Raw genomic sequence first — 22,318 nt, forward strand, 5'->3', positions numbered from 1 at the left:
CAAACTGACCCCGCCATCGCGTTCTACGTCAAAAATAGTTTAAACTGATCTTATAAACATTCAAACTGCGTAGGTCGATTTTTCGAGGGTTTGGAGCGGTTTGAGCGCATCTAGCGCGCGTTTGGAGCGGTTTGAGCGCTTCTAGCACGCGTTGTGCGTCAGCTACAGCCAAAGTGACCCCGCCATCGTGTTCCACGTCAAAAAATAGCTGAAGTTAGCCTTAGAATCATTTATAAAGCGTAATTTGTGTTTTGACGCGTTTTGAGCGCCTCTAGCGCGCCTTGTGCGCTAGTAATCGAAAACTGACCCCTCCATCGTGTTCTACGCTAAAAAACACTGTGGAAAAACGAAAAAAGTAATTGGCCGGAAAATGTATCCTTGTACGGTAATCTCCTTTGTGTTTTGTTCGACTGTCACAACTAACTATGATTCAATTTTGTACAATATTTATTGGAGCTAATATATGTATGTGTAGCAAGTTTTCACATAAAACACTAAAAGAATCTATTTATTGTACAACTTCATATGTAACTGTTAATTTTCTTATTGAGTTAGTCCTGCATCTTTAGCCATACTGTAGAAGATTGTGGTTTTATCGTTCATCAAATTCTCGGGGGCGTCAAACTCAACAATTTGACCTTTATCCAACACGACAATTCTAAAACCGAAAGCATTCAATCGAAAAATTTACTATCAAATTAAAACAATTTACATATCTTCAACAAAAGTAATTAAATATCTACTTAAATAGTTAATTATGTAATACCTTGTCGAATCCATTATAGTATTTAATCTGTGAGCTATCGTTATCACAGTAGATTCTGCAAATTCCTCTCTTATTGTTTTCTGGATTAAGTCGTCCGTCTCCAAATCAACGGCGGCCGTTGCTAATTTCAAATAAATTGGTTTAGCACAACAAAATCTAAATTCGAGACCATTGCTCACTTCGGAAGTAAATATGTAAAATGGACAGAATTTCTACGCGCCAAAATCACGTGTTTATTTGACTCACATTGAGGGAAGGGTATTCTACCCTGGGTTTTTGGGGTGCTCGGTTTTTTCGGGTTTTGGTGGGATTTTTGCGTGGCAAAATTTGAGCAATACCCTCGGATAGTTTGGGTTTTCTAATTTTGTAAAGTTTGGTAACAGAGCTTAACTATAGCAATTCTACAATTAAATAAGTTACTAAATTTGAATAAGTCATTTGCTGTGAAATTGCTGAAAAAACAGATCATTTTTAATACATGAAACACTGACTCAGTGTACCCCGAAAACCCCGATTACCCCGACTACCCAAAAAACCCTGGTAAAACCATAGGTATTGGTTTTCAATAGCACACCCCCGGGGTTTTCCTTTTCCTTATTGTGGGCGAGCGGAAATTAAATTAAATCTGTCCCAATTACTTCCGAAATCTTTAATTGGTTACCTTCGTCCAACACGAGGATTTTAGTCTTCCTCAAAAGTGCCCTAGCCAGACAAACCAGCTGTCTCTGACCCATACTGAAATTCTGGCCTTCTTCCGCCACCTCATACTCCAACCCTTGGGGCAAACTGGCCACATAACTTTTCAAATGCGCAGACTCCAAACAGTCCCAAATCTCAAGGTCCGTATGAGAAGAGAACGGGTCCAAATTTGTGCGCAGAATACCCGAAAATAAGACGGGATCTTGGGGAATTATGGTTATTTTTTTACGCAGATCATGCAACCCGATTTCCGCGATGTCTTGATCGTCAATAAAGATTTTTCCGGAAGTTGGTTCAATCAAACGGAAGAGGGCAAGTGTTAAAGACGATTTTCCCGCGCCTGTTCGCCCAACTAGAAGCAAAGTGACAAAAAATAATAAATTTTGAACTCTCCCGCCAAACCTTTTTGTACAAGGTAGTTTAAAGGTCAGGTTACACTGGAAAATTTTCAATGGGAAAAATTCGTAAATTTTCCTTTTGTTACGGATTTGGAAATGAGATTTTTATTAATTTTTATCAAAACTTCTGGAACACTGATGACAAAATTCTTAAAATATTGAATTTTAGAGGCAAAATTTCGGTAACTAATGGAGATTTGCGATTTTTCCCCTTGAAAAATTTTCCATTGTAACCTGACATTTAAACCACCCTGTATATGGTTATTTACCAATCCCAATTCGTTCCCCAGGTTTAAAGGTGCAACTGATCCCTCTAAGAACCAGGTCGAGACCTTCCCTGTACCGCGTTTCATACCTTGAAAATTCCACTTTCCCCTCACTCGGCCATTCTTTCGCAGGTTTTAGCCCAGTTTCCCACGGGGCCTCTTGTGGTGTCGAATTCAACTCCGAAATCCTTTCCACGGCAACAATATTTGTTTCCAAGTCGGAAGCAGTTCGCACCAGAAAGTTTAGCAGCGCCGTGATTTGAAGGGCGGAGCTTATCGAAAGGCCGACAATCTCGGGATCGATGGACTCTCTTGAGGCGACGGCAAACATTGCGGCGGCAAATATGATTAAACTTCCGATGGCTTCGAGCCTTGTGGCTATCCATCTAAACAGGTATTCATTACATGTTTAAAAAATATGTATTCATTCAAAATTCATTCATTCAAAGGCTTGAAAAAAATATATTCATTCCTTATTCATTCGTGCATAATTTGTAAAAAAAAATATTCATTAGTTATTCAAGATTTATTTATTTATCATCTACAATTATCCATTATCCATTATCCATTATCTTCAAAATTCTCAGTCTTATTCCTTACATGAATTTCTCAACTTTCCCTATGTATACATAGGGAAAGTAATATACATATTAAGCATTGAGTTAAAAATGAATGATGAAATAAATATTCTTCCATTATTCATTCACACGAATTGAATAAATATTAATAATGAATATTGAATGAATATTGAATATTGAATATCAATATTCATTTAGTCAAAAATCAGAAAAAAATATTCATACATTATTCATTCTAATTTTGAATATTGAATGAATACTTAATTTATTCATCATTCATTAAATGAATGTGAACATGTATGATTACTGATATCAATACTTCACTAATCAATCGCTAATTGATACAATTAAATTATTACTTACAAATTTGAAGCAATGAATGGATAATAGGCTTGTTGGTTGTCATCAATCTTTTTATCGCTCTCCACTATAAAATCGTCTTGCAGCCCAAATGCCCGTATTGTCGTGGAACCGGAAATTGTTTCGCCAAATTTGGAATAAATTGGAGATCTTGACACGGACTCCATTCTTTTAAGTTGGCGAGATGTAGCAACGTAAAATCTCTGGAAAAATTAACAAATTTGGCTGACTTTATGATTCAAAATCTTATATTTTTATTTTATTTTTATTTTATTTTATTTTATTTTAATTTTATTTTAATTTTATTTTTATTTTTATTTAAATTTAAAATTAATTTAATTTAATTTTTATTTAATTTAATTTTTGTTTGATGTTAATTTAATTTAATTTAATTTTTACTTAATTTTTATTTAATTTTTTATTTATTTTATTTTTATTTTATTTTAATTTCATTTTAATTTCATTTTAAGTTTATTTTAGTATCGTTTTTATTTTACTTAATTATTTTATTTTTGTCCAAATTTATCAAAAACATGACTCACCTGGAGGAAAAAATAGAAGACCGCAACAGGCGCAATAAACGTCAAAAACAACGGCGTGCTGTACGCAATACTGACAATGGCACTTAAGGTATTAAACAAAATCGTACTTCCCCCTCTCAAGTTCTGGGGTAACACGATATCCACGGTGTCCACATCCTTACTAAACTTATTTATCAATCGGCCCAATGGCGTGGTATCAAAGAACCACATCGGTGCTCGAACAACCTTTCTCAACATGCCAAAATGCAGCTTCTCCGCTGCATTCAGCGTTGCCATGGCGATACTTGCCGCTCCAAATAAAACAGTCACAGCTTGTGCGGCTCCTAGCCCGCCATAAACTCCTAAATATTTGTCCGTCGTTTCTCTATCGTTCGTTCCATTTCGCTCCATTTCATCGATCGTAGCTTGCTTCGACCATTGCGATAACCAGATGTTGGCATACGTCGCTGCAGCATTGGACGTGATACTGAACATAATCCCTAACATGAAAATCAAAAACCCGCCTTGTTTGAAATATTCAAAAACTATCCCGCCCTGAATATTCCCCTCGGCCGTGGTTTCAGCCTGAATCAATTTGGGTTTTTCATCCTCCGCTTTTACTAAATTTCCCTTCACTCTACTTCCACTTCTTCGAAGACTTTCCTGGGTCGATCTCCTCTTTAGGGTGTCCATCTTGGAACTGTTTCGTCGTAGTGTCTCCATGCCAACGATTTCTCCGATTTCTTCAACCATACTTTCGTCGATTTCTTCGCCTTCCCCGGTGTCTAAGTGCTGGGCTAAAAATTCGGCGAAACTTCCCCGATTTTTTAGAAGTTGTTGAAATGTTCCAGATTCGCTCACCCTGCCATCTTTTAGGACGACGATATTGTCAACTTTTGGTAAGAAGGAGACCCCGTGCGTCACAAGGATTCGAGTCTTCCCGCTAAGGAGGCCTTGCTGTCCGATGAGTTTGTCGAAGATGTGTTTTCCCACGTGGGCATCGACGGCAGAAAGGGGATCATCCCAGAGATAGATGTCGCTCTCCTTATAGGCTGCCCGGGCAATGGAAACGCGTTGCTATAAAAATTTCAATTTCAATTAGAAATTTTAATTAAAAAGTGCAAATTTAAAAATTAAGTTTAAATACTTTTTGGCCACCACTTAGATTAATTCCCTTCTCCCCAATCTCAGTTTGGTCTCCATTTTCCAATAATTCCAGATCAGGACCAAGCGCACATGCGTCAATCACACGTTTATATTTCCCTTCCTGGAAACCATCTTTGAAAAGGACGTTTTCTCGTAAACTCGCGTTTTGAATCCAAGCCGTTTGTGCCACGTAGGAAACTGAACCGTCGATATTTACTGTTCCCTTATGTTTCTTTAAATCTCCAAGAAGGGCGGAGAGCAAAGACGTTTTCCCCGAGCCCACAGTTCCAACTAAAAATTGAAGAACATGTCAATAATAAAAAATTATAAACCTTTCTATCAAATTAACTAACCGACAGCCGTCAACGACCCTTTTTTAACGCTAAAATTGATATCGGTCAAAGTCACACTTTCATCGGTCCATGAAAATGAGGCGTCTTTAATCACAACTGGTTCAGCTAAAAATTATCAAATTAATTAATCCGTCACAGCTGATAGAAATCGGACAATTCAGCGTGTATGCGGGTTTTAAGGTTGAATTGTTGTGTCTCAACTTTCCCTTCTTTCATATATTCAAATGGAGATTTTGAAATCTGTTCATCTCCGTAGGCTTTTACTAATTTGAAGATTTTGAAGCAGCTAAAAATCGATAATTTTGAGGTTTACACAAGGAATCTGGAATATTTATTTTTTTCTTCATTGAGAAAATATTTAGCTTTTACTGGTTATTCTTCATTTACTTCATATTTACTTTTTAATGGAAGAAAAAACAAAATTCTAGACTCCTAACTGTGTAAACCTAAAAATTATCGATTTTTCGAGCTGCTTCAAAATCTTCAAATTGGGAAAAACCCATGGAGATAAATAGGTTTCAAACTCCCCATTTGAATATATGCAACAGGGGAAAGCCGAGACACGACAATTCAACCTCAAAACCCGCACACAATGCCACCCTAACTAACTCACCCTCATTCTTCTCCTTCGTCACCGAATTCTTCTCTAGCTCCTCCGCATTCAAAAACCTATTGATCCTCTCCACACTCACCATGGCTTGAATCATTATCGCAATCACCGCTGGCAACATGGTCATCGGCATCCGCAAAATATTAAACAAACTCAAGGAAACAAAGGTTTTCTCCGCATTCAAATTATTCGTTTCATCCGTCAACACGTAAACCGCGAAGGTTGAAAGTGAAACTAAAAACGGGGCGCAGGTAAATGAGAACATCGTACTCGTTCCGTACAGCGCCGCCCGCCGCAACAGCATCATCTCGCGATCCCGCAATTTTGTTATTTGATCCGCGTAAGACTGCTCCCACCCGTAAAGTTTTAGAACTTTCATTCCCGCCAAAATTTCGTTGATTAGTTTAACCCGCTGATCCTTAATGAGCATCTGTTTCATTTGCAAGTTTCGGACTCGAGACTGAGTAAATCCCGTGTACGGGATGAGCAGGATCATTACGGCCAAACCGGCGAAGACGGACGCGCCCAAAGTGTTGTACAGGAAGTAGATTGACAGCCCGATTTGAATCGGGGCGGTCAGCGCCATGAAGAAGAAGCCCGCCAAGTCTAGTAGTCTTTGAGTATCGACACTCATCAAGTTCACGATCTCCCCCGCGGTTGTGTCCCGCTTCGAGGCGGACGTTATAATCAAGGATTTTCGGTAGATGGCGGAGGATAGCACGGTGCGGATGCGCATGCCCAGAAGCATCATGCGTTTCATGTGTTGCACGCCGAAAATCGTTTGGAGGATGGAGCTCAAGATGAGAAGGCCGGAGTACAGGTAGCCTTTCCAGGATTCTTCGGTGCTTTGAGGGGCGACGTGAGCGACGAGAAATCTATGGAAAATTTAGTTCAAAATTACTATAAATTAACATATTTCACAGATTAAACTCCGTTTCACGTTACTTGATTTACCCGCCTTGAGTATATTAGCCGAATTATTCTATTATTATTATTGCATAAACATTACATAAATTGCACATCAGAAAAGCTGACCAAAGGAGGAGTCGTGCATTAAAAATCCTAACCTGAATAAAAAACGAAGAAATCATAAAAAAGTCAAAATAGGTTAAAAATAAATTACAAACAGTACACCTCTTCAAATTCTTTGCTTTCCGGGGGTGTCCCTAAAATGGAGGCAACGTTTCCCCGCTGAACAGCCAGTGAGATTCCTTGGCGGAGAAACGTAACAGCATTTTATTCTTTAACACGAGTTTATTTTATTTTAGCGGAAACCATACGAAATTGAATAAATTAAACGCCAAAATAAAAATAATTGGTGTCAAATAATAAAATAATTCGGATCACTCGGCTAATATACTTAAGGCGGGTAAATCAAGTAACGTGAAACGGACTTTACTGCATATTCTTTTTGGATTTACTTCATTAATTCGGGAGAGATGAAAGGTAGCAAATCTTGTAAGAGTTTCATGAGTCCTGCCACGCACAACGTTTTCCAGTAACATTTGAACAAAATGGAGACAATTGAGACTTGTATGGCTTTCCCGGCTTTGGCACTTTTCCTATATTTAGAATTTAACAAAATTAAATTTACTATTTATGTACTAGTAAGTGAGCCCGGCTGGCCGGGCTGTGAGTACGAATGCAATAGGTTGGGATAAAGTTTTGACACTTGAGTGGTAAACGTATTTTGTTGTAACCTAAACGGGTACTATTTAATTGATCATAATTTAACACTACTTCCGACCATAATTAATACTTTTTTTCCGAAATACTTATGCCAGAGCGAGGATTATACAAGTATTCAGCAAAAATATATCTTTGTTAAACATAGTAGGGTCAGTGCGGGTTAGTGTGGCCACTTTTTCTCCGGGTCTACGATCTTTAGTGAAACAAAAATGACTGCGAGTCAAAAATACTTATTTTGAACATCATGCATTATCAATTAATTATTTCACTTTAGTTTATGATCAAAATAGTTTTAAAATATAATTGGAAGTAATATTGATCAATTATTTAAAATAAATAAAACAAGCGTGCACATTAAGCCCACCAAATGGGGTAAGTGGGGCCAGTGGAGGGGTTAGTGTAGACATGCATATATTTTAATGCAAATATATTTACATATTAAAATGATTTTCGAATTTAAAAATTTTCGAATTAATGCCAGATCGAGGATTATACAAATATTGAGAAAAATATATTTTTTAAAGATGGTATTTGAAAATATTCATAAACTAGCAACGTGGTGTTGCCAGGTGCGGTTTGGCGCATATTTTAATATATTCGGGGCAAAAAGGGATTTGTATAAATTGGGTGTTACAACTAACTAAAGCGGACAGAGCTTTTTTAGAGAATTAGTATTTTAGATCAATCCATTAAAATCTTACGCCTTTGCTGTTTCCACGGCAGCATCCCAATACTTCATAAAGATTGGAACTTGCTCGTCCGCTTTGTCATCTTTATTCAAATCCCACAAATCTTCAAAGTTCAAAGGTCTTTTGTACCCCGTCCAGGCGATGGAATCGAACCAAGAATAAGTTATTTTGGAAATGAAAGAGGATTCTTTTTCAGGGCATGGCGTCTAAAAAAAATCAAATTAAATAGTAATCCTTTTCCTTATAATGTGCATACATTTAATTTAAATTAATGTATCATTTAATGAATGATGACAACGTTTATAAGTTTTTTTATTACTCACTTCAAACGGCATGTGACTCTTTTTCCCCACTCCACAAGAGGTCTTATCTCTGTCGGCAAAGCAGTGGAGGATCAGCTGCCCCGCACACAATGCGAAGATAATAAACCGCATGAGGTATATGTGACGTTGCATTGACTGTGAACGTACAAGGAAATGTAATGCACCCAACATTTCAAGTGACGATTATAATTTCACAATAGAAAAGTCACATGCACGTGAACAACTCCGACAATGGAGGTGTCCAAACGTATCAAATTAGCGAATGCCACTACATATTTGCCAATGCTCAAGTTTAGCGAAGATATTTGCACAAATATAGGAGTAAAAGGACCCCCAAGGCTGGCAAATTTTACATTTTCCAAATTTGCTACGCATTTTTTCCGCTTTTGATGCAAATAAATATCTCAAATGGATGCAAATATAGAAATTTCGTTCTAATTAAATTTGTGATCGATTGACGCTGGTTTGGTCCAAATCTGTGAGCATACGTTGGGAGACCTCCATTTTGTGAGTACAATAACGTTCAATTACTCACCTCCTCCACTGTATCGTCATATTTTCTTAATGCCGTTCTAAATAAAATCCCCTCGGTAAGTGCTACTAACAACCAAAATAAGAACTGCGTCCCGGATGCCCGGATTCCCTTCAGTTTGCCAAGAATTAGGAGAAATAATGCTAAAATCTAAATGCACAAAATATTCAAATTATACAAAATTATTTGTCCATTTTTTTAAAATTATTTTTATCTATTACTTACATAAGAAACTAATCTCACAATCACAGCCACATTTTCAACGGCGCTCGTTTCCTCATATTTCTGTAATAAAATTAAGTGAACCACCCCCACCACGAGGAGACACGTGGTTAGTAAGGATCTCCCAATGTTAATCAGGTTCCAAGGCAGGCCCTCCCTTTTCCTGAAAAGTTTATATCGAAGAAGGAAAATGAAACGAGAAAGCCTGCAGGGAGCCAGGTGAGAACTGTGTTTTCGAAGCAGGGGGTAAAATAAGGGTCCGTCGTGTCCTAGGTGACATTCCGATCCTAAAAAGGTAATTAAATAAATTCAACCGCATCACTTTTATATGCAAAATAAGAAATACAATTTCACCCAAAAGAGTGACCCGCAAAACTCATCCATTTTGTAATTTTTATTAATTTCGATATTCAATTTGTCGAAATTTATAGTTAATTTGACTTCATTACAGTACAACAGCCGATTAATAAATAATAAATTTTTACTTCAGGTTTACTGAATTATATAAAGTGCTTGGTTTCATTTATCAGGTCGGATGATGTTTCAAAGTCACGGGTTAAAATCCAAATTGCTAAAAAAGCAACTGGTGACACGATTTTATACGAAATTAGTTTCAAAGGCATACATACACTAATGCATGATAAGTTACGAACGTAAGTGTCAGATCTGGGTTAGGGAAACCTTTCCAGTGTAAAAGTATTGACATTATTGCTCTTATCTTTTTTATCGGATTGATAAAACCAGAAGTTATACACGGAACCTACCTCCACATATGCATGCAAGATAATCAAGGCACTATAATCGAGGGTGGCATTGATGCTTATTTTGTGTTGCATGATGCATTGTTAGATTGTCTAAAACACAACTTTAATTTGCTTTTAGGAATTATTGCGTTTGTCTTTCTATGGCTACCTGTGTTTAAGTTGATGAGCTAAGGAACGAGATGCGTTATGTTAGTTTTAAGCAGGAGCTGAAAGATTATATGTTAAAATTATAACCAATTAATCAAGTTGGACTGAATTATATTATTTTGGTATGTGACGAAGTACTATGTACTATAAAGCATGAAATGTTGTGAAATGTATAAAGTTAAGTAATTCCCATTTGATGGGGTTTGATTTAGTTTAGCCGGTTTAGGTTGCACGAAATTGTTGTGTATGTAGGCTATGTAGTAATTATTATTTACAATACATTTCAATTCCTAATCTTCTGCTTAAATTAATTAAGGCACACGTATCAGTTGAACGCAATCTGCTCATTTATTAACAAGGAACGTGCACAAAACTTTGCAGAAGAATTACAGGAGTATCGTGTATACAATTAACAATGTAGGCATATTTATGGAATCATCTACCTTTCTAGAGGTAAGTGCCTAGCTACAGAAAAAGGTCACAACTTGACTTCTCTAGTTGATAAATAATTCCTGCTTTTTCATATCTAGCCTATTTATGTATCCACCTCGACTTCAACTTGTAACAAATCAGTGCAATTGTTCTCTTGTAGGTCAATTTACTCGCCAATATTCGTATAATTGTGCAACCAAATAGCCACAACATTTTCCTGCATTCACCAACCCAACAGAAAAAACCTAACCCGGCAATCGTGCCCCAAAGTACGAACAACGTAAGAATGCAGCTATCCATCGTCATTTTATTCGTATTCTGCGATGCATGCTTTACTATCTGTTGCCTCCGGTAGTTTCTCCTTCTGTCCTTCTCCTTCATCAATCTCCCATAAATTCCGGACTCGATGAGACATTTATAGTGGTGCGGAACCCTTGACTTGCCCTCTCTTTCGAACATCACTCCGACCGGAAATGGATTGATTAAAATATCCTTGCTTTTATAGAACTTGATCCAGTAATACTGTAAGGATAAAAAGTCCATCTCCTCCTCCAGCCGAGTTGGTGACGCAATTAATGCTGTTCGTCCACATGCCACAACTTCCTCCTCCACTCGTGTTACTGACTCGTTATACGAGAGAGTCCAAAGGTTTTCTTTCGCCTTTTTAGGAATATGCCGGTGTTTTGGATGAAATAGATTCAACCAAAGAGCATGTCGTCGTAGGTCCTTGTTGTGATCAAAAGATTCAAATTGTTCGAATAAAAACCCCATAAATTCTGGCAGCCCGAAATTGCTCAGATTGGAGAGACCATGGTCTTGCCTTCCGATTGGGAAAGAGAACAGGGCGAAACAATGCGATGGTCTGGAAAACCCGGATAGAACTCGTTTCATATTTTGCAAGCTGACGGACTGATCATTGATGCCCTCATAGTGTTGACTGGATTGGCGTTGACTCGAATTCTTCTTGAAATTACGAAACTGGTCCATAGTATACTGAAATTCTTTGTAGTCACACACCAAATCTCTCCATTTCTGGATTGGATTTGCAATGAGAGGAGAGTTTAGTCCAGTAATCATTAATCCATTATAGCAATTTGTCAGAATTACAGAAATAAGGATCCATGGACCGAACACCAATCGGAATGGGATTTTTCCTTCAATTCTTGCTGGGAATGGAACACCATCTTCCAATAGGGTGCCCAGTACATACATCCAGGGACACAAAGATCCCCCATACCCCTCGTGAACCAGATATCGCCAAAGAATAAGGACAAGGAGGAAAAATGCGGTCAGTAGAGCATACTAAATTGCAGGGTCAAATGGGGTGATGTAAAATTCAAATGAAATCGCCGCCTTAGAATAACAGCTCATGAAGGAATACCCACTGTAGTCCGTAACCGCCATGTTCGAAATTAGAAGGAAAGGTGACAAGTTCCCAATGCTAAAGATTGTTAAAGAGATCTCGGGCCAAGCATTCCAATAGTTTGAATTGTACAGGGTTGCGTTATTCTTCCTCATCACGGTGAGAAGCAAATACAGATTGATTGATTGGACAGAAGATGAAGATTTATTGAAAGGATTCAGGAGTTGTAGATGTGAAGTCAAGTCCAAATTTTGTTTTTTATATTTCCCTCGCAAATATATTCGAGGTAGTCCAAACCAGTTATCTGGTCGATGAGTATTCCATTCCCTCGGAGCTTGTATCACGCTATGAACAAGATGAAGGAGGTTATTTTCTGCACCGACGATAAAATATTCTATCCGGACTGAAACTAGTTGAAAACGTTTTATTGGAATGCAAAGAATATTTCGTGTCTTGCCTGATCTCATCCGGGTTGTCCATATTCTTCCCATGAACTCAATGTCGTTACGATGAAACGGCTCGATTAGGAATTCCAACGTTTCCAAGTACTTACAGTATACGAAAGGACGCAAGTTATTCGTTGATTTCAGTTCTTCCCAGTTGCGATTATGCCAGGAGGGAATATAGGCTTTGTAAAACCGTGTTGCAAGGTGCGACAGGTCCCAGGGTGAAAACAAATTTGCCAGCCTTTCTTCCAAAATCGTAAAACTCAATTTACAAATTAGTGATTTTACTCTGACCACGTCGAGCAGCAGGTGTGAATGAAGTCGCCTATAATAAGTCGGCCCCAGCCAAGGTGTGACGTTCACAACTGTAGTGGGTAGAAAATGATTGTGTTGAAGACTTGACGGGTGAGCCTTGCCGTTGTCGTTATGGATGATTCGAACATCGCAGTTTGTTTGTTTGTTTGTTTGTTCGTCGTTGATTAACGTGATATTCCTTATCAGTACTACTGAAAGACTGGTTTTCATAAGTAACACGATGGGAAAGATTACTAGCGAAAATCAGAATATTCAAAGTTCTGTACGCCGAGTAGAAAATCGTGCAGATTCGGTGATTCAATTCTACTCAAAATTACTCCAATCATCCATTAGATTACTCCAGTCAAAATAAATTTATTCATTGTGTGAAGAGATTTCCTCAGTCTGTTAACAAGTGTCCCGCAATTTTCAGATAAAAACATAAAAAAACAATACGCAAGATTGATGTAGTGTTAGACCGATAGCTACTAGACCGATCGATTCACAGTAAATACATAAAATCTTTATGCTTTATACATGCATACTTCGCGAAATCGATTATCTTCATGCACATCTATCTGTCATGCATTACAAATTTTCAAACCCTACTCATAGTGTATTTTTCAATTATATAAATTATGTGTATACATATGTGCAAACGGTATTGTGGGGGGTGATGCTCCAATGAATAATTTCCGATGTAACTATCCGATGACTCCTCGTAATACTCTACTAATTTCTTAGCATCAAAGTCCCCACATGGGTTTTATTTTCCTCGACCTCCAAGACCCCTCGCCGTTATTTATTCATCTTGTACAGAATGGCGATAACGAAAGGTGATCAAGAATATCCTGCCCATCGAAACTTAGTGTGCAATCCGCTGACATCGCCCCTTGGCAACTATCTTCTGAATTTATCCCCTTTGGATTTAAACCTGTGAATTTGAGCTACAAGCAAAAACCCGACTGCATATCTTAAAGTACTTTTATTAAAACAGATACGTATAAAAACAATTACTCTAAATCTATCAGTTCGCCTCGAAATATTTAGGAAATATTGCCTAACTGACAAGTGAGTGAACGAGACCTTCACTGTTTAAAGTTCCAGACAGCCTTCTCCGTGTCCTTGCGACAGAGAAAAAGGTTGATGATGGTGATGATGATGCTGACTTGCTATCGAATATTCTCTAAACTTCGGTCACGTACTCACTTTCATGAGTATTCAAATAAATAAACCGTTACAACGAATGTTGTAAGCAAGGGGTGAAAGAAGTGTGATATACGTAAAATTGACCTTAAAATGACATTTCATGACCTTTGACCTTGAAGGGTGTGACCCACAGGGTCCATCTTCGAACTCGTCCTGTCCCTTGACGTTAGGAGTTTACGTTCAAAATTTCAAGTCTCTATGTCTTTTCGTTCAAAAGTTATCGGAGCTACGGACAGACGGACAGACGGACATAACGATCTTATAAAGGGCTTTCACCCCTTAATAACTTGCGTGACATGAAATCCCTATCATGTATCATTTACATATATCTACTTTACGTTGCAACAGACATTGTGTGACTTTCTCATTTATTTTTATTCAAACAAAAGAAAGTCATGCTAGGCACGCCTTTGCTCATTGCCATCCTTGCAAAACTAGTTAAATATTCATAAACATTAAAAAAAAGTTTTCTCGGTGGTGTGAACAGGCACAAAATGCCAGCCACGTCTGTGCAAGTTTTTATATAACAACGGCTACTGTATTGATGGCTGTGTATTGAGTGCAAGCAATATAGGCAATAATGCTTTGGTGTCACGTAGGAAAATCAAGATTAGAATTATTTTCTTCGTAAATGCTAACTTTTGAACTGGTTAATATCTAAATCAACTTTACATTCTGGATGCTATGAGTATTACTACTTAGAATCATTTTTCGATATGGTATTATTTTTATAACTAGTTTGACATCGCGTTCGTTGTAGATGGATGTTCAGGATGTACTGATAAGCCAATAAAGTTTTAAACGGATCGTAGACAATGACAACCATTGCTTCAGATTGGTAGGGTGACTCCCTGTGCGAATTAATTTAAACTGATTCTTCAAGCATAATGCAGTTAACCCACCAATTTTTGCTAATCCAGTCTAGCAGTCTATGTTACTAGGTACCTACATTTTTGTCTTGGTGAATATTAGTTATATATAATCTCATTTTTAATATTGATAGATATTTCTTGCATGCAATAGACAGCCCAGGCGAAGTAAAATGTTGGTGACAGAGCTGTGAGGCGCTTGTCTAGGACTTTTTAGTGCGTTTCCCCGCCTTAGAACTTTTTACTTTTCAAGCTATATTTTATTTCGGTAATTCCTTTTTAGCGCGAGTCAGGGTTTATGGAACCAGTCTGTCCGTCTGTCTGTCTGATTCACAATACTCTCGTTAAATTTATCCGATCGACTTGAAATTTTGCACACGTGTAGAATGGGTCAAATGAGCAGTGAAGTTCGAAGATGGGCGAAATCTGTCCAGTGGGGGTCATCGGAGTGGGTATGGTACACCAAAATATCAAAATTGTCATAGGAAGCTGAAATTTGGCATGGAGCTCGATAATGGTTTAGAAGGAAAGAATAGAAAGTAGAATTGCAAAAATTGTCATCTGGAGGGACCCTTTGGGTTCACCCATACTGATTTTTCAAAATCGTCATATCGAGCTTCAATTTCGTAGAGAGATTGCTTTTGGGTCTTAATGGAAGAATATGAAGTGAAATTGATAACATTTTCATCATCTTGAAGAACTCAACGGGGTAACCTATACTGGATTTTCAAAATTGTCGTAGAAAGCCAAAATTTGACATGTAGATTGCTAATGACATCCAATGGAAGAATATGAATTGGAAAATTAACAAATTTTCAGGTGGTGGGACCCTGCAGGGTGACAAATGCCTTTGTTTTTCACCAGTAAAAAATATTCGTTGTGTACAAAATCATATACGGAGAACGTACGCTTCAAAAGTTTAGATTTTCACAGCATAAATTCATTGTGAGCTTTGAAATGTGTGTGCCAAAAGTCAGCTTCGCCAACGAATAAAATATTGTAAAACTCTACGATGCGATTGACAAAAACGCAGTTCGGTCACACCCAAGTGGATGGGATTGACATCGGTAAAGTGAAAAGTTTTGCGTCATACGATTTAGTTAGAAAAGTGTATGTAAAAGTGTATGTGTCTTATATTACTTGTAAGGGGTTGGCCCTATATGTTTGGTGATCATAATACGTTGAGGAGCATTAAATACGTTTCAATTATGCTTAATATTACATGGCTTTTTGTAGTAATATTTACATATTAAGATGCAAGGTTGGAATTGTATAAATGCAGTGCACCGAAACGAAGACATATTGCATGCACTTGTCAAATAACTTCACGACTCGGGCTAAATGAAGGCCGCACTGTAGATTTTAGAGTTTGAAGTTTAAAAGTAAATATAGACCATGCATTTTTGCTTGCGGATCTAGAGCACGTAGCCAGGTTAATTTTTTCAAAGTTACATCATTATGGTTTAAAAGTGTAACTTGAAATGGGAATCTATGAAGGGGGTAGGTACATATTTGCATATTGAGAGGAGCAATACAAATACCGTAAAGACTCTATTTATAGCCGGGTCTAAAGACGATACAAATCCGAGTACAATGTTAAACTGGGTATAGCTAGAGACCTGGGTACATTAATTTAGGGTTATGTATAACTTGAAGTCTCTAAAAACGGACATTAAAGGAATGCCATAATTAAGGACAAGCTTATTAAATTTTTCAAACTTTTGCTGAACACCCGGCTATAAATAGAGTCTTTACGGTATGCATAAGCCATTGATTTGCAAACATTCTTCTTCCCAGATCGATGCATTTTGACATATGTAGATTTATATTGAAGTTTACGCTGATGCGACCCGCGTTGGTGTGGTCGTCGAATGCCGCGCGGCAATCCATGCATCCGTATACATTTCTTCACATGAGGATGGTTGGTACGGTGCATATGTGCAGGTGTCAACTATTTATTTAACAAACATCGCGACAAAGTAATAAAGCTAAATAAATAAATATACATATATTTCGTAATTGCTTCAGCCGAGATAAAATATAATGTTGTTCCAATACCCAAAATTCCCCACCAGATTGAGCCGATCACGACGCAACAAATGCCCAGGTTGGCTGGCGTCTGAAACTCCCAATACTACAAAATCCCATGATTGAGTAGATCATTTACCCAAATATGGCAGCAGACTGGCTTCGATCGCAGAGGTGTTATCTTGTTCCAATATCCAAAATTCCACACCCGTTCACATGGTACGCTACCCAGGGTTTTTGTGGGTTGGGGTATTTGGGGTTTCTGTGGGTTTTTTGTGGGTATCAAATCCCGGAAAACCCCTCATGAATGGAGTTTTTGTTGGTTTTTGGGGGGTTTCGTATGATTTTGTGGCTAGTTCAAACAAATTTCGATAACTTTTGAAGGGAATGAAATAGAGACTTGAAATTTTGAACGTTAACTCCTAACGTCAAGGGACAGGCCGACTTCGAAGATGGACACTCTGACATCGTCACCTGTGACGATGACGTCGTCACAGGGACGAAAAGTAATGAAAAAGTCATAGGGCATATAAAGGGTGTTAATAAAGTCCGATCCCATGAATTTTTTGGAGCGCGGTTGTTACAAATTCAGCTGGAACTTTTGAACCAGTGAAGTTATTTATTTCAAATTTTTACCATGGGAGGAACAACTAAACGTGTAAGTCATGAGCATCTTAGAGTTAAGATACAAACATTGCATCAGCAGGGGTTTAAACCTGCAGAAATTGTGCAAAAATTGGGCTGCAGCCGCAGAACTGTTTGTAAATGGAAGAACAAAAATTTTGTCCACGACAAAAAGCGACCCGGGCGACCCAGAAAGGTGTCACCTACCACAAAGAGAATGATTAAAAACAGACTTTACAAGAAAACCGGTAGTTCATTACGTAATTGTGCAAGGGAGTTAAATGACTCAAAACGCTATAAAGAGAAGAAGAAGCAAATTAACTATGTGACCGTGCAAAAATTTGTGAAATCTACGAGGTGGGGTCACACAGCTTACAAACTAACCAAAAAACCTCTCATGTCACAAAAAAATATCGATGACCGTCTGAAATTTGGAGAACTCCTTCAGAAAAGTGGCCATTTGAGTGAAAAAAGACTTGGTGAAGAATTGCGCAGTCACATCCTTTGGACTGACGAATCTATTATTGAGCTATATCCAAAATTGAACCAACAAAATGTTCGTTACAGGACAGAAAACAAATCGGATGTACCATCAAGAGCAGTCCCAAAATTCGGGCTTAAAGTTATGGTAGCGGGTGGATTTTGTGCACGTGGCGTGACTCCTCTACATATCATACCAAAAGGCCAAACAGTCAATGCAAAGTATTATATGGAAAAAATATTACCTATCTATTTCGATAGCATGGGGAACAAGGAAATATTTCCGAATGAAAGAAAAATAGTTTTCATGCAGGATGGTGCTACAGCCCATACAGCAAAAGCGAGTTTGAGTCTCATCAAGACGCAAGTTTCAACGGTCTGGAGCAAGGGGGTGTGGCCCGGAAACAGCCCAGATTTGAATCCCCTGGAGAACCTGTGGTCCATACTTAAGGAAAATGTATACAAAGAACCACAACCCCGGACGAGGGAAGAGCTAGTAAAAAAAGTTCAAGATGTATGGAATTCGATTCCCACAGACACATTGGAAAAATTAGCACAGAGCCTTAAACAAAGAGTTGAGGGCATGGTTAAAGTAAATGGTAACAAGACCAAATACTAAGGTAAATATGTCGAACATTTTTTGTAAGTATCACGGGTAGTTTTTTTTATACTAGCCTTCACTTTTTTATAGGAAAAATGGGATCGGACTTTATTAACACCCTTTATATGTAAATTTAAGAGGAAATTTGACGCTGATTTCAATGGTGACCTTTATTTTGACCTCCGAGGTCATCTAAAAGTCATAGGGCATATATATGTAAATTTAAGAGGAAATTTGACGCTGATTTCAATGGTGACCTTTATTTTGACCTCATCTAAAAGTCATGGGGCATATCTATGTCAATTTAGCAGGAAATTTAACCCCGAATTCAATGGTGACCTCCATTTAGACCTCATAGGTCACGAAAGGTCACATAAGGGTTGTCAACTGTTAAATTTGACACATCTCAGACACGGACGTCGAAAACACGTCAAAAGTGTCAATTTTAACAAATTTTCGAACATAATATGATTTTCACTTTGACGTATGACACATTTCTTTCACCCCGTGGTTACATGCGTTGTAACGGTTTATTTGTCTTTGAACTCGAGTTCGGTTATATATATGTTTTATGGTCCCGACTGGTTTTCAACTTGATACTTTATGGAGCTAAGGCGGCGATATGTCAATTACAATAGCAATGAAATACATACGTACCAACTTGGTTCACTTTCGTATTCTTTTTTGGAATTAACCTGGCAACTCTGTGAATACTTTATTTTTTGTAATAAATATCAACAAAATATGTATATATAAAATTCTGTATAGCATTAAAAAAAAGTGAATAAGAAATGTATATAAAACTAAAATTACTTGTACAATTTACTTTTGATGCCGTGGAATATTGGTAATTACACTCAAAGTCCCGACTGTTACGAAGTGACTTTTACGCCAGGTGAGTAATTATCCAATAACGACTGGTGATGTCGAGGATCACCGCATAACAGTGTACAGAGTAAGTAGAGTAGTTCAGTAATTACTGAACCCGATTCATACATTGGCATCCATATAGAAAGTGCATGTGTGCTTTTGTATATTTTAATTCTTTTAATTTCGCCGCGGTCGAGATTTTAGGCCTCAGAAACTTTTTTGCCAAAAAACTCCTATTGGCGTCAAAAAATCGTACACGGTCGTACGATAGCTCATTTTCTTCGCAAGACCTTGCAGTTTCCAATAAAAAATATTAAAAGGTCCGAAATTGTCACGATTGCTTTTGCCAGCAATTTTTTATCTGGTGATGAAAGAGTCTCTCTCTAAAAGTATAAAAGAGAAATGTTTAAAAATATCGACATTGCGGATTTATGAATTTAAAATGGGTTAATTTTGTACCCTTCACCCTCTCTTAATTTAGCGACAATTTCGTATTAATTGTTAATGCAGCGGATGAACTCTGGTCAACACAGCCTTTAATATTGCAATCCGTGAGCACTTGTTTTAGGTCAAGATTAATGTGAGTGATCTGAAAATCGTCATTTTTGCGTGACGTATTTTATGGACATTCCTTAAAGCCATACATATGTCAAGTTAAAATTCGAAACTATCAGTTCAGCCCCAGATTTGTTTGTAAACATAAAAATTATAACAGACAAAAACTGGTCACGACTGTAATTGGAGAGATATTGAATAAAGGAGTTTTAATGTTGAGCCGACAATGAGCCATTTGAAATTTTTTAGCTAGAACTAACAATATCCTATAATTACACAAATACATCACCCACAGAACCAATCCATTAACCGCCACCACCACAAAATCAAATTGTATTTCACTAAACGGTTAGTATTAACTAACAGCCACACAATTTCGTGACGGCCTTCAACACAGATGCCGATCACAGCGGCCGCACTTAGAATTCCACACACCACAAATAACGTAAAAATCGACCCGTCCAGTGGAACAGAATTCCATTTTTCGGGTGCGCGGATTATCCCATTCCACGTCTCTTTTATCCTACCCTTCAACTTTCTTAACGATATCTCTTCATCCAGTCTCTTCCAAATGCCTGACTCGATTGTTGCCACGATATTTCTTGGAATACTTGACTTGTCAGCGTGGTAGAAAACCAGCTGCTCAAGATATTGTTTCAAAGTGTCTTTTCCAATATAAAAATCTCTCCAGTAGTATTTTTTAGATAAGTATAAATACTCTTGCACAATATATTTAGAGTCTTTAACGTAAAGAATTTTTCCACATTTCACAACCTCATTTTCTATCAATTGTTCCAACTCTACCCTGGTTTTACTTGTGTTTCTTTCGCTTAAATCTCGCAGTTCTCTACCAGGTTTTGGACTGAGGAGCCACGTTTCCGGGTAAAGTTTTATTTTGTTCCCCTCACGATAGCTAAAACCTTCGTTTCTGCGCAGTTTTAGATTACGCCATGTATGTAGGGAATAAAAAAAAGTATTGCCAGGCATATTGGGGTATCGATTATAAGTTGGGGCCGAAAGAAGGCGAAAACAACTTTTGGATTCGAATGGATTTTCCAAAGAGAAATTTTTAACGTTTGGTGAGAGATATTCTGGAGACAAAAGGTTGAAGTTGAACAGATCCTGAACGTCTTCCCAATAGCGTAAAATTCCTGTTTTATTCATCCAGACTGAAACTTCTTGAGCAGATCCTGGGTTATCTTCCTCGCAGAAAACGTCGTTCCAAGTTTCCAGTTTAATTCTGGGTAAGGGAGCAACTAAATTGTTAATCATAATTCCACTGTAGCAATTTGTTAGTAGAACGGCAACCAGTGACCAAATGCCAAAGGTTAGACGGTAGAATTGCCTCTTTTCTATGATTCCAGGAACGCTGCTTGTTTCCTCAAAGAGTGACGCAAGGAATGGGAGCCAAGTGGAGAAGCTGGTGGAGTCACAATAAACCCGTTTGATATAGAGAGTCAAAGAGGTTACCAAGACAGACAAGGAGACGCCAATAGCAATCCACACATTGGGTTGGAACGGGGTGAGATAAAACTCAAAGGTTATAAACTGCTTAGCATAACATGTTATAAATGTATCCCCACTAAAACTCAAAGGGTACGTTTTCCCCTGCCAGAGATTAGAACGAGTTACTATCATGGGATACTGAATTCTCATGATGGAGGATGCGAAGTAGCAAGAAATGTTTGCCTTGCGGATCGCGTCCAGGGATATGTATATATCTGTATCTATCAAATTTTCTTGGTGATCGAAAGGGTTTTTTGGTAGGGTTACAAATTTGTTCCAGCTATCGAGAATATTCCAGCATTCCGCATGTACGTACAACTGTTCCAATTTATACAGCGGTTTGTGTATTGCTTGCACACACATCATATCTTTGGCTGACGGACGCTGCCACCTTTTCAAGCTGCACAATTTAAATTTACCTCTAATAAAAGAAGCCTGATAAGTTGATACTGAATATTGGAAAAGATCGTGTCCAATCTGGTCCAATGCCTCGTGGAGATGGTTTGCGTCTGCGACGGCAATAACGGTAACATTTTGAAATGTAATTAAATATTCTGCACATCTTAGGGAACGCTCCGTAGAAAACGCAAATAAACCAATTGTATAGCGATTTCTTGCCATTTGCGCTTGAACACCGAAGGCAGAGAAATCAATGACCCGGTACAAAACCAGGCTGATTTTGCACTGTCCTACCCGCCCATGCATTGTGTTCAATGACAAATTGGTGACTCGTAAATACGCATCACTCAAGATCCAATATTCCTGCACTTCATAGTAACTTTTTTGTGTAATAGGACAATATACCATTGTTGTCGGATAGAAATTATGAGGAGGAGAATAGTCAAGCAACTCCTTCCCGTCACGAAGAATTTCCAGATCACAACTTGAGGGGACACCGTCCAGAAACTTGCCAATTGGGAATTGCTGTTGCAATTGAACACTGAAAATTGATTGGGCGAGTATACAGCAAAGTATGAA

The 22,318-nt window shown here is 37.9% G+C and overlaps 1 protein-coding gene across 1 annotated transcript; it reads right to left on the minus strand.

The window, feature by feature from the left end:
* Positions 1 to 429: 429 nt before the first annotated feature.
* LOC110861251 (multidrug resistance-associated protein 1) lies at positions 430 to 9,744 on the minus strand. The gene is made up of 14 exons (XM_035844588.1): positions 9,156 to 9,744; positions 8,934 to 9,080; positions 8,399 to 8,533; positions 8,088 to 8,281; positions 7,119 to 7,259; positions 5,701 to 6,572; positions 5,088 to 5,192; positions 4,736 to 5,025; positions 3,610 to 4,665; positions 3,071 to 3,270; positions 2,133 to 2,515; positions 1,428 to 1,817; positions 767 to 887; positions 430 to 658 (listed from the first exon to the last, which is right to left on the minus strand). Exons 3-14 carry the CDS (start codon positions 8,528 to 8,530, stop codon positions 544 to 546), a joined length of 3,999 nt encoding a protein of 1,332 aa, XP_035700481.1. The 5' UTR covers positions 8,531 to 8,533; positions 8,934 to 9,080; positions 9,156 to 9,744; the 3' UTR covers positions 430 to 543.
* Positions 9,745 to 22,318: the final 12,574 nt, after the last annotated feature.

This window comes from Folsomia candida, unplaced genomic scaffold (genome assembly GCF_002217175.1).
Source record: "Folsomia candida strain VU population unplaced genomic scaffold, ASM221717v1 Fcan01_Sc039, whole genome shotgun sequence".
Classification (NCBI taxonomy): Eukaryota; Metazoa; Arthropoda; class Collembola; order Entomobryomorpha; family Isotomidae; genus Folsomia; species Folsomia candida.

Excerpts from the sequence above, each read along its gene's own strand:
- LOC110861251 (XM_035844588.1), bottom strand. The coding sequence starts at position 8,530 with ATGCAACGTCACATATACCTCATGCGGTTTATTATCTTCGCATTGTGT. Across the intron at positions 5,193-5,700 it reads GACGAAGGAGAAGAATGAGG|CTGAACCAGTTGTGATTAAA; the intron begins GTGAGTTAGTTA and ends GATAATTTTTAG. Across the intron at positions 5,026-5,087 it reads AGGGTCGTTGACGGCTGTCG|TTGGAACTGTGGGCTCGGGG; the intron begins GTTAGTTAATTT and ends TTCAATTTTTAG.